Source organism: Eptatretus burgeri, chromosome 7 (assembly GCF_056783735.1).
Source record: "Eptatretus burgeri isolate ZD-2024b chromosome 7, Ebu_testis_v1, whole genome shotgun sequence".
Taxonomy (NCBI): domain Eukaryota; kingdom Metazoa; phylum Chordata; class Myxini; order Myxiniformes; family Myxinidae; genus Eptatretus; species Eptatretus burgeri.
Window position 1 is genome coordinate 81,074,607 of NC_140967.1, and position 12,418 is coordinate 81,087,024.

A 12,418-nucleotide genomic window follows, 5' to 3' on the forward strand; every position below is an offset into this window, starting at 1 on the left:
TAGAGAGTTCAAATAACACATGCACAAGGCCTTGCTAAGACAGCTTTGTTACGAGCAAAGCAAGGTACAGTACATATCTAAATGGTGAGAGCTGCTCATCTCAAACGACTTCATCCCATTTCATGCCAAATGTTTCTACCTTGTTATTACTTCGGTAAATGACAGCGGACCTCATTCATCAATCGCAGTATGTTGCACCTCAATTTGACAGTCATACACGCATATGATACAATATACTAAAATGTGAACGCTTTCTAGTCACTCAAATGCAACTGTTAAGCTGAGAATGACTATTGCAATTGTGCAGATGTTCTGAACCCATACCAAATGGGTCACAATAGAAAATGTTTATTCCGATTTAAGTTTACCTGCAGGGTTCAAATACCAAAAACCATTCTCCCTCATTGTCAATGAAAATACAAATAATAGGTTACATTAATAATGACCATGATCAAATAGTCCGGACACATGACATACCTTGTGCCCCTTCTCACCAGGAACACCTGGATGCCCTGGATGACCCTTATAGCCCTTTAGTCCAGCAGATCCAGTGGAACCAGGCTCTCCGGTGTTTCCCTCAGGCCCTTGACTTCCAAGAGTGCCAGGTAGGCCCTGCAGGAGACAGGTGAACTTGAAGATCCATAACTCGAGGGAGATTAAGTGACAGCTTAGAAACAAAAGTTTCCTAGCTCCTTGCTTTGCAAACAAAGCATGATGACATTTTGCTTCTAAATCAATGATTGATTGACAAAAGCAGGTACTGTACCTGATTACCTTTCACGACCATTTTAATACCTAGGTGGAAAAAAATATACCTTAATTATCTGGTCATAAAATGAGCTTACCTGATAAAAGACTTTGTTACCAAACAAGTTACGGGATAAACATTTAGGCTTACATGTTTATGAGTTGGCCAATGAGGCTAACAAATGAATTCACTAAGCCTATAGATTGGCTGGTTTATTCAATGAATGAGTCTGCTTTGACCTTCAGGAGTTACTCAGTTGCCAAGCTGTGATTTCACTTTCTCTAGCTTCTAATTTTACTCTCCAAACGTTATCAGGGTATTTTGTGATCATTTGGCCTTTCAAGAAACTCCTCTTGACCTCTCAAACTCTTCAGTTGCCCCTGCAAGCTGGCATTCAAACGGTGTTTCTGACATCACAACTAAAACTCAAGTTAGAGGTTCTCAACCTATTCACCATAGAGGGCTGCTTGTGTGGCCTTCTCCATGTTTTGTGGGATACACCTTTACAACATGCCACTGCATTAACAGCACACAAGGTAGAACAACAACAACAATGATACATTTCATCAACACTACTTCAACACAAGATACCGCATAATATACTGTATCTGACCATAATGAAATACAAATCAATTATAACATTTGTCATGGTAATACTCTGGCAAATTTGAAAAATAACAAAACAGATAAGTTAAAAACATAGGGGCAATACCCCTGGGCACTCACCTGGTAGCGGCTGCATAAGATAACCAGGGAACAATGAGACATGGATGACCCACAAAATATATAATGGAGAAGAAAGTCAATACCAATGGATTTTTTAATTCATGCCATGAACAAACTTTGGTACATCACGGGTGATAAAGGTTGTGGTAAAGTTTCATCAAAATTGTGTGTGTAGTTTCATAAAAGAAAGCAAATGCATATTTTGGAGGGCAACCCCCACGTAGAATCCCTGAGACCCCAATTGTTTTTTAATGTCATGAACAAACTTTAGAACATCACTGGTGATGAAGGCGGTGATCAAGTTTAATTGCAATTGTGTGTGTAGTTTCTGAAAAGAAAGCAAACACCTATTTTGGGGAGCAGACCGCCCCCCCCACACCCATAAACCCCCTTAGACTTGGAATTTTTTAGTGGCATAAACAAACTTTGGGACATCATGGTTGATGAAGGTTGTGGTCAAGTTTCATTTAAATTGTGTGTGTAGTTTCAGAGAAGAAAGCAAATACAAATTTCCGGGGACAACACCCTTACACCCCCCATAGAGCCAAATTTTTCTAATGTCATGAACACACTTTGGTACATCATGGGTGATTAAGGTTGTGTTGAAGTTTCATCGGAATTGCATGTGTAGTTTTGGAGAAGAAATCAAAGACCTATTTTGGGGGGCAACCCCCGTAGACTTCCTTTGGGCCCAATGTTTTAATGGCATGGAAAATTTTGGCACATACAAGGTGATGAACGTTGTGGTAAAGTTTCATCGAAATCCTATGTGTAGTTTCAGAGAAGAAGTTGAAAGTATTTGCGGACGAACGGACAGACGACACGCCATTCCATAAGCTCCCCGGAACTACGTTCCAGGTGAGCGAACTAGCAGGACACTCAGTGGAGCGCAAACCTCTGCCAAGCTGATTAGTTTACGTTTTGTATCTCACCGATAGGTCGGATCTGGATTTGGACCTGAACTAAAATCTAATCAGCTTGTTCTCGTCACCTAACCAACTCATGCACCAAGTTTCGTCCGAATTCGTCCTGAACTTTTTAAGATATCCTGCTATATGTCATTTTGGCCCTTTCTCTCAATGGTGAAAAACCACTTTAAGAATTCTCAGATCCAGATCCGAATCGATATCTTCACCAAAATCTAATCATTTCATCCGTGTCGCATACCCAAGCTCTCCACAAAATTTCGGCCGAATCCGTCCCCAACTTTTTGAGATATCCTGTTCACAAACAAACAAACAAACAAACAAACATCCAGACAGGTGTGAAATCATAACGTCCATCCACCTTCGGTGGCAGCAGGAATAAATTTGCCTTTAAAATAAATACTTTAATAGTCTCACGACAATATTTATGTTGCTGCAGAAATAATTGTGCCGCACTACTCAGAATATGTTAAAGAGACAGCAGAAAAAGGTGTCGGCATCACTCCTTTTGAGTACAAGCACATCACACAGGCTGCACCTGATTGAGCCCACATGTGGCTCATGGGCAACAGAGTTTACAATCTCCACTCTAATTTCTTTATGGTCATTATCGTTGGGTTTTTACCAGTCACACAGCTAATCTTGGGGCTGTTAGGCTGTATCATAAAGGTATACAACATTGTTATATGCACAGTGTGCCAAGAGATGTTCCACAGAAAGTGTTGTGTGAGCATCTCAGAAAACCCTGCCAAAGTGGGGCCAGGCCGTGGACAGTCGAGCTGTGATTGGCTGATATTACCATGTGTGTGAGATTTTCCCGCACATTTTAGCTTTGTCTGTACTGTCTATTGTCTGTCCCACACTCTTTGTCAATACTGTCTCAATGGCAGGAAAAAGGAAGCATTTCCATGCTACAGATTTAACACAATACTTTTAAGAAAAGTACACAAAAAGCAAAGAAGTAATAATAAATAAATGCACATATCTATCTCTACAAAAGGCCCTTTCTGATGGACCCTTGTGGGATGCACACAGATGATGACTCTTTCACTCTCTATAATGCCACAAGCCTGGTGCGTAACAGAGAAAGAAGCTTGGAGAGAAGGATTGAAGGAACACAACAATATTAAGTGGGAGAGGGGTGGGTAAAGCAATGAACAAGATGGAGTGGGGGGGGGGGGTCAAGTGTTGAAGGAATGATGGGATATATTTTAGCTTGCTGACAGGACATACAGCTTGTTAACCTCGCACATCCAAGCAGAGGGAGACACCCAAACTGGCCGATTTTGCCTTTCTTGGCATATAATATTGTAATGATGACGGGTGGTCCGGATAATTCTGGTCCAAATTTGGTGAGTCGCTAAGCTACCACGATAGCCCCTCATCCCTGGAACTTCCTGCTGGATCCCACGTCCAAAGCTGTTACCGTACATATTGAAGTTCCCAGGAACGGGCGAGTATCATGCAGTTAAACGGTCACATGACAGGTCTTGTATTTGGCAGAATGTACCAAGCCACATGATCGCAGTCTTGTCTACACACCAATCTGTAGATCAATCAGATTCTTTCTTAGCCAGACACATGAGTGCTTACCCCTAAACTAACCATTTGGGACACAATAGGTCATCTCAAAATCCAATTGCCCAACTACAATCAGATGCTTTCTTAGCCACCATATGCCACCATCATGATGCAAGCAGGATGAGTCAGGAGACCACCCTCAGAATATTCGGATATTTACAATCAACTTATCGATTTATAATGGGCCTGAATTCGTCTGACAGCGACACAGAGACAGTTGTGGCGAAGAAGAGTAGGACCCCCTAACCTGATGTAATGGCTCTAGGGAATTTGGCGCATCCCTCTGGAAGGTTACATGAGCGAGCGCCCATGGTTCCTGAAGGGCGTGATGCGTCGCCCACGACCACAGTGACTTTGTGGAGTTGGCCTTGGATGGCATAGACAGATAGTTTGAAGCAAGGTGGCATGCCAGACTGTATCAAATGCTCGAGATATGTCGAGAGAGACAGCTCAGATATCATATCTAACATTGAGGGCTTTCATCCATTGTTGGGAGAGTAGAAGAAGCATGTCCAAGGTAGAGTGACCTGGTGTGAATCCACATTGGTGATTTGAGATGAAGTTGTTGGAGGAAAGGAAGGATTTCATATCAAATGCGATGATGGATTCCATGACCTTGCTGATGATTGGAAGTAAGGCGATATGTCTGCAGTTAAGGTGATCAGCTTTTGCACATTTTTAATCAAATGCGTTGTTGTTGGCTGATTTCCAAGCAGATCTATGGTAAATGATAGGGATACACGGGCAGAGAGGGGATGTGCAAGCACAGCAGAACAGGTTTTTAGGACACGTGAGCTGATGCCATCAAGTCCATGTTACAGAGTCAGAGTTGAAGGTTGACATAAACTTCTCCACCTTCTCAGGTGCAAAAGACACAGTCCAGGAGCAGTTGGGTATGACTAGGAAGGGTGGGTATAGAGAGTGAGGGATTGGGATACAAAATTTTGAAGTAAACACAGAATTGAGGCATTCGACCTTCACACAAGCGGAGTCGGCTGTGATGCCATTTGAAGTGATGGAAAGTATGGAAGGGGAGCATACACCAGAGACAGACTTAACAAATCTCCACCAAGTTTTAGAGGAGGAGACAGGTTTGAAAGGCCAGATGTTTGTTGCAACTGCAGGGACATCCACATAGCCTCAGGTCAATACATGAGTTTCAAAATGACATATAAATGCTAAATGAGGCCTTTTGGTATGTGCTGTGTGTGTATGTGCTTACACTGACTCAGTTATGCTCACCTGACACTTTTAACCTGCCTGTGTTAATGCAAAATGTGTAATTCAAATAATCTTTTAAACATAAATTTCAGCATTTAAACAAAAGAGTGGCAATTTCAAGATGTTTAACCATAATTGTGTTCTTAAATGCAAATCGTACTCACGGAAATATAGGAATACAAGAAGTATCCTTGATTAAGAACCATTTAATGTTAGTAGATTGTAGCATTGGCAGTGGATACAACACACACACACACACACACACACACACACACACACACACACACACACACACACACACACACGCACGCACGCACACACACACACACACACACACACACACACACACACACACTTAAACTTTCAGCAACAGATGCAAAAATCTCGTCAATTTTTTTCTTGTGGCCCTGGAACCAAATATATACAGTATATGTCGAACAGCCATGACAGCTACCGTAGCTCAGCCCAATTCCAAAACATGATTAATAGCAAATATCACTTTAAACTTACCCTGTGCATGCACACACCTCAGATATGTCCCTCCCATCGGTGTTCAGAACAACCTAATCGAGATACACAGTCCATTCATTGGTGTCGATCTGTCGGAGGGGGGGGGGGGTAGGGCACTTGGGGTTTTGCACCGACCTACATGGTTGGGAGTTTGCAGTACAAGCAGATGCCCATTCCCAGCGAGTTGACACAGTTCTCTAAATCTCTCATTGTATATATATATATATATATCGGCTTTTCTCTCATGTTGTTTTCCAAGTATTTTTGGATCCTTTTCAGAAGCTAGGTGATCCATTCCAAGTGACAATCCTTATCCCAGACACATAATGTATTTTATTTCACCCTAAACTCTTCACCTTTCTGGGTTTTCTGCGCATACACACCAAGCATTTTGGGACAGATTATGTCATTTCGAAAGTGCCATATTGGTTGAGTGCTCCTTGTGGTGAGATGCTCAATTGACATCTTTTCATGAAGTGCTGATGACAGAAAGTGAAATGTAGAGCGTGTTTGTTCCTTTTTGCTTTTTCAGTTTAATGGTGAGGAGTGGTCCATATTAAAATGTTGGCAGTCATTCATTTAAGGGATGTGAAAAAAAAGCTTTGGATTTGATAAGATTAAAGGGCAAAGGGTTGCCAAGACATCTTGCTGTAAGGTTGTCCATCAATCAGGACCAGACTCTGTACAGAGCATCAGTGCTGCTGAAGCAGTCTCCTGAGCTATTGGGAACAATCCTGGACAGGTCACCACTCTGACACAGGATACTCAAATGGCTCAATCAGCCCAGCAAGCTGGTACTCATTTCACCAACCTCAAAAGGATGAGAAGCTGAGTTAACCTCACCTGGTATTTATTCAAAAGCCAACTAGGATTTGAACTCAGGACCCTAGGATCCCAAGCCCACTACCCAAACCATGAAGAGAGTACGTGAAGAGCACTCGGGTGGATTAACCAGTCACTCTCAGTGGTTACCCTCAAAGGACTGGACAAGTTGGCATGGGAAAAAAGCCTGGCGGGTAGTGACAGCGAGTAAGCAACAGATACGAATTGTAGGATCAGGCCTGCTCTGGGCCGATAAAGACCTGGCTTCCACGCTTACTGGGACATCGCCGTTGAGTAGTTTGTGCACTTCTAGCAATTATCTGCAGGGGCTGATGCAGTGGTTTTTCATCACCATTGCTGGATGACGATGATGTGAGGCAATAACTTTTCGGAGGTTGTCTTCAGGGTTCTTTTACCATTCTTTTGTTGGTCTAGAATTGCTGAATAAAATCCATATCAGCTAATATCTGGCACCGGGACTACCTAATTACTGTCAATCTACCCCACCATGACCCTATTAAAAAAAAACGCAAGTTAAAGAACTTCAACACAGGAGGAAGCCATTAATCCCATCATTGCCTGCACTTGTGTTGCCAAGTTATGATTGTTTGTTTGTGCTACATCCTTGTTAAATACTGAGCATCAACAAAGGAAGCAGCGTATACCATTTTAAAGGTATTTGGTATGACTCGGCCAGGGTTCAAACACTTGACCTCCGTTCAAACACTTGACCTCCCAGACTGAGGGAAGACAGTCCCGCCGTTACACCACCAAGATAATGCATGGTGATGGTTTGGTAAATCATCACAGCTTTGCTTTGTGGTGCAATGTGGCACCAAAAACCTGATACTTCTTAGACAAGATGATTGTGATATTAAAAAATAACACATGGGGGCAATGTGCTACCATACCGTTCAAAGACGTTCAAGATGAATTGCCATGATGTTGCGGTGCCGTTTGTAATACAGGAAACTTTTGTGGGAGGAGGTGGGAGTTGGGGGCAGAGAGGACAGGGGTTTTTGACAGAAAAAATTCCCAGGTTATTTGCATCTTGAAAGTAACATGCTTATACAAGATTTTACCTGGACGTTTATTTTTACAATGTAGAGAAATGTATGAACCAGTTTTTGAGGGAATTTGTATCTGAGTGGTGTAGTTAATAGACGTTACAATAGCCACGAGATGGTTGGTGACCCTGCATGATTTCCAGATTGCCTCATGAATCAAGATGGAGCTTTGTCCGCTCCAAACACCGAAAGCACAAACATGGAAGCAATGATCCTCTCCAAGCATTTCTACACCACAGAGAGTCCCCACCCTTTCCCATGTATGTTTGGGTATTACTACAGTACAGTATAAGTATACTACCAGGCACCCTCGGAAATTCTGCGTAAAGTAAAATGTAACAATACGCCCACATTGTCCTACCCTGCAACACCAAGTCGTGAAACCCCCTCTCCCAACTCTCTGTCCTCACCTTCCCCTATCCTCTTCGAGTCCTTCACCTGCCCTCCTAACCCCAAAGCCTCAACCCCCCCTTCCGAGAGCCTTAACCCCCTCTCCCAACTCACTCTTCCCTCTGTTTCCCACCACCCCCAACTCTCTGTCCTCCTCTCCCCCTTTCTTCTTCAAGTCCTGAACTGCCGCCCCCCCTCCCCTCGCCAAAAAAAAAATAAATACAACCCACATCCGCAAGCCAAGTCCGCAATATCAAAAACGACGATTATTTGGTGCACTTCCTCTGGTTTTTATCCACTTGTGGATGTGATAGTCCTTGACTCCTTTTGCTAAAATTGACTTGAAGTCATCTATCATGGCAAAAATTCTAACCCCATTTAAAGGTCGAGCTTATTGTTGACCATCATGTTCAAAAGATTCTTCCTGGTCCCAAATTGGCTCATTGAATGGCTAGAGCCTCAAAAGAAAGTTTATGATAAGATACGACAATATCGTTGAATTTAAGTGCTACTGTGATATAAATGATGTGAAGTGCAATGTCTGCTTCTCAAACACTGCAGACATGTTAGTGGTGTAGCAGTCTGATATTTCCTCGTTTCTCGTCTTGCAATACCTGCCCTCACGGATATTGTCGCTCACGAGCTCAACTCGGATGCACTCGCTCAGCTATCAAACCAAACTCTGTTACACTCTCAAAATCCAGGCTAACTGCTATTTTTGTTGCCCTCTTTTCTTGACTGTGGAATCACCTCCCTGCATTTGTCCAATCACTTTCTCTCCACCCTCTTTAATATGGCAGGCCATCACCATGTCATGTTATCAACTGTTGCTATCTGAGATCTTTTCAATTCTCACCGACTCTCCTCTCCTGTCTACTCACACCTTTCCGTGCAAGATCTAGGGTCATGGAAGAGCGAGGTGACAAGGGGTAAAAAAGGAATGACCAAGAAAAGAGGAGGGGGGAGTGGAGAAGAGGAAAGACAGTGACTGGCAAGTAAGAGGGTTGCATTAGTGGTTCCAGAAATGAGGGTTTTCCACATTTACCCTGTTTATCAGCTTTTCCTGTCTGGTTTCACATTGCTTGTCTACTCAGCCCACTCATTTCCCTTGTCCTATCATACGTTCCTACTTATGCTGTCTGTGTTCATGCCTTCCTTATTTCTCAGTTCTCCCTTGTATGCCAACTCCCTCTGCTGTACTCTCACTCCGTCACTGTGCCAACATCACCTCAAAGTTATTCACATCTTCTCTTATCTGAGCCTCGATTTCTGAAAAATACAAAAAGTGATATTTTTGTGAAATACTGTATTAGAGCGAGATGCTGTAGTAATCTGCTTCTTTATCATTTTCATTATTGATATCAGGGCTGGTAGATAGCCTCCAGATGTGCACACTTGCCTCTAGGCTGTTACGTGGGTTTGAATGTGGGTCTAGCTCTAAACTGTCATCCTGCTGTTTCACAGGCAGGGTGAGGCATCAGTCGGTGTGCCATTCCTCAGATGGGCATCAAATGTTGTGTCCCATCTGCCAACATTAGTGTGTGTATGTTAAAGATCCCACAGTGTCCTTCATAAAGAGTAGGTGAGCTATCACCGGAACCCTGGCCAAAATCCAAATTCCTGCCCTGACTGCTGGGAAGGCAATGGCAAACCCCTTGGCGTCGGCCTTGCCAAGAAACGTCAGCACACCAACACTCTGTACAGAGTACGGTACCCCCATCTCATCTAACCTCAAGTTTCCAATGTGAAAATCATCATAACACTAACACGATGGCCTCGACGACTTCAGGCAGCATTCACTGGGTTTTTCTATTTCTAAGTATAGATCAAGGCTCATGGAGGAGCAATATGGTGGAGTGCAGAAGGTCAAAAAACCTAAGCTAAATAGTGAGGAAACCGTCAATTGAAATTTCGAAAGAGGCCAGGAGAGGGCAATCGGGCATGATACGAGGGTCCAATTTGATCGGTTGAGGATGTCATGTGTGGGTGTAATTCCATCGGTTAGGAAGATCATACGCGTTTGGATTTGGAGGTGAAAGAGATTATATCTGATGGAAATGGATGGGTTATCAATATCATATGCAGGTGAAATCAGGCGTAAGCACTATTCATGCAATTCCATAAAAGCATGCAGTTCAAAATTGAGAGATTCTCGATTACAGAATATTTGGAATCACAATTAAAAGTGAAATTAGAGAAAATAACTGCAGTACTTGCATGTTAAAGAAGGTGAAGGGGAAGAATAAGATGATGTTAAGAAATAATGTGAAAATGAAGAAGCATATTGGTGATATTGAAATTGCCTTCTTGCTGTTAGATTTTGTTAAGTCTTCGTATACTGTGAGGGATGCCATCAAAGCAATTTAAAATCTGCCTACGGAATAAAGATTTTTGGGGTGATATTGGAGTTAAAGCCATTAAATTGATCCAGTGTGGACAATATGGTACTTGGTTGGCCTTTAAAGACAGGGCGTTGATGACTGGGTCACAGAGCCTCGACATTGTATACAAAAAAAAAAAAAAGATTGTTGGGTGTGGAGCATAATAAGCTAATTGCAGGTTGAGTATATTTGAAAGATCCAATGTGTTGAGAAAGTGTTCCATAAAATGGTTTCTCTTTGCCTTTCCCAAAGTGGAAAATCCAAATCACATTTCACAACACCCACTCATTGGTTGGTTTTGTACCAAGTCCCACTGAATGTCATGGTACATATTTTAAATTAAAAAAATTGGAAGTTAGAACATCAATAGAAATAGCTGGTGAGGCCTTTTTGAATACAGGCCTAGAATCTTAGGTTTAATAGGTTCCTTAATGGCTCTCTCGAAACAAGCTGTAGTTGAGTGGTTTTCCTTACCTGAGAGCCTTTTTCTGAAAAACATGGACTGCGGTCGAAGTGGACTTGACCCCCACATGGTGTTCCAGTCAATTTCATGGCCTGGAGTCAGAAACATTGACAAGAATGTCTGAGAGAGGAGCAAATAAGCAAATTCAAACAAAGAAACGGTTTATATCTTTCATGCTTTCAACTTGCTATGACTACGGTGCATCGCCACCGCGACCGCCACTGCTTGCGTGGGGCGGGGGGATGCTATTGGTCTGGTCTTTTTCGGTGGGCTTTACACTTCTTCATTTAGCATCCATTTATCGTGATGGCATGATGTGTACACGTACACTAAAGTTGAACATACTGCTTACATACAGATACACAAAAGTTGAAAACTTTGTTTTGACAAATCATCGGGATATTTTTTAGTGAAATTTCTTGTTACATTTGCAGCTCACCAAGCCTGGTGTGTTGGCGCAGTGGTTAGGGCAGCGGCTTGGGATCCAAAAGGTCCTGAGTTCAAGCCCCGTTGGGCCACTGAATTAATACACCAGGGGGTTGACTCAGCCTGTCATCCTTCCGAGGTCGGCCAATTGAGTACCAGTATACTGGGCTGGTGTATACCCCGGTTAAAATAGGTGTACCATATCCCTGTGTCGTAGGAGGCAACCAGGGTTGCGTCAGGAGGGGCATCCGGCGTAAAAACATGTGCCAAATCACTATGCAGATCATACGGATGATCCGCTGTGGCAACCCCTAACGGGAGCAGCCGAAAGAAGAAGAAGAAGAAGAAGACATTTGCAGCTCACCTTAACTTCCACTCAACAAAAAAAAATGTATATATTATATACCACCCATCACTTCGTTGACAGGAATACTAAAGGGGGGGGAAGAGGGGGGAAGAGGGGGGAAGGGAGAGAAAGGTGGAGGGGGAGAGGGGGGTGGGAGAGAGAGAGAGGGGAGAGTGAAATGGTGGAGGGGAAAGGAGAGAGGAGGTGTGGGAGCGAGGAGCGGTTCGGGAGCGAGGAGTGGTGGGGGAGTGAGGAGGGGTGGGGGAAGGGAAGACAGTGAGTGGTGAGAGGAAGGGAAGGCAGACGTGTGGTGGAGCATTAATTACGATTCATTCTGTCTCATCAAAATTATTCTGCATGGAATAACGGTGAAGATGGAAACAAATTAATGTCTGAAATCCATTTTCTACTGGTTATACTATAAACACAGTACGGAGACAACACCCGCAGGATACATCTGGAGCCAAGCTGTACGGACAAACAACACTGCTTGGATACATCCAAAGACAAACTACTGTCAGGACATGTCTGGAGATAAACTCCCATCTGGACATGTCTGGAGACAAGCTCCCATCCCGGACACATCCGGAGACAAGCTCCCACCCAGACACGTCTGCAGACACTCCCATCTGAAGATATCCGGAGACAAACTCCTGTTCTGAGACAAACACTGCCCAGATGCGTCCAGAGACAAACTCCCATCTGGACATAAATACTGCCCGGGCACGTTCAGAGACAAACACCGCCCGGGAGCCAAACTGTCCAGAGATAAACTCCTGTCCGGAGATAACCACCGCCCGGAGAAGTCCAG

At 43.4% G+C, this 12,418-nt stretch overlaps 1 protein-coding gene across 1 annotated transcript in view; it reads right to left on the reverse strand.

Annotated features, from left to right (window-relative positions):
* The window catches only part of LOC147023626 (uncharacterized), a 156,573-nt gene extending 145,642 nt beyond the window's left edge, over positions 1-10,931 (reverse strand). Inside the window, exons 1-2 of the mRNA XM_085890349.1 lie at positions 10,847-10,931; positions 478-612 (exon numbers count right to left, since the gene is read on the reverse strand). Of these exons, the coding sequence (XP_085746475.1) occupies positions 478-612; positions 10,847-10,924 (213 nt within the window). The 5' untranslated portion in view covers positions 10,925-10,931. The remainder of the gene's footprint in view (positions 1-477; positions 613-10,846) is intronic.
* Positions 10,932-12,418: the final 1,487 nt, after the last annotated feature.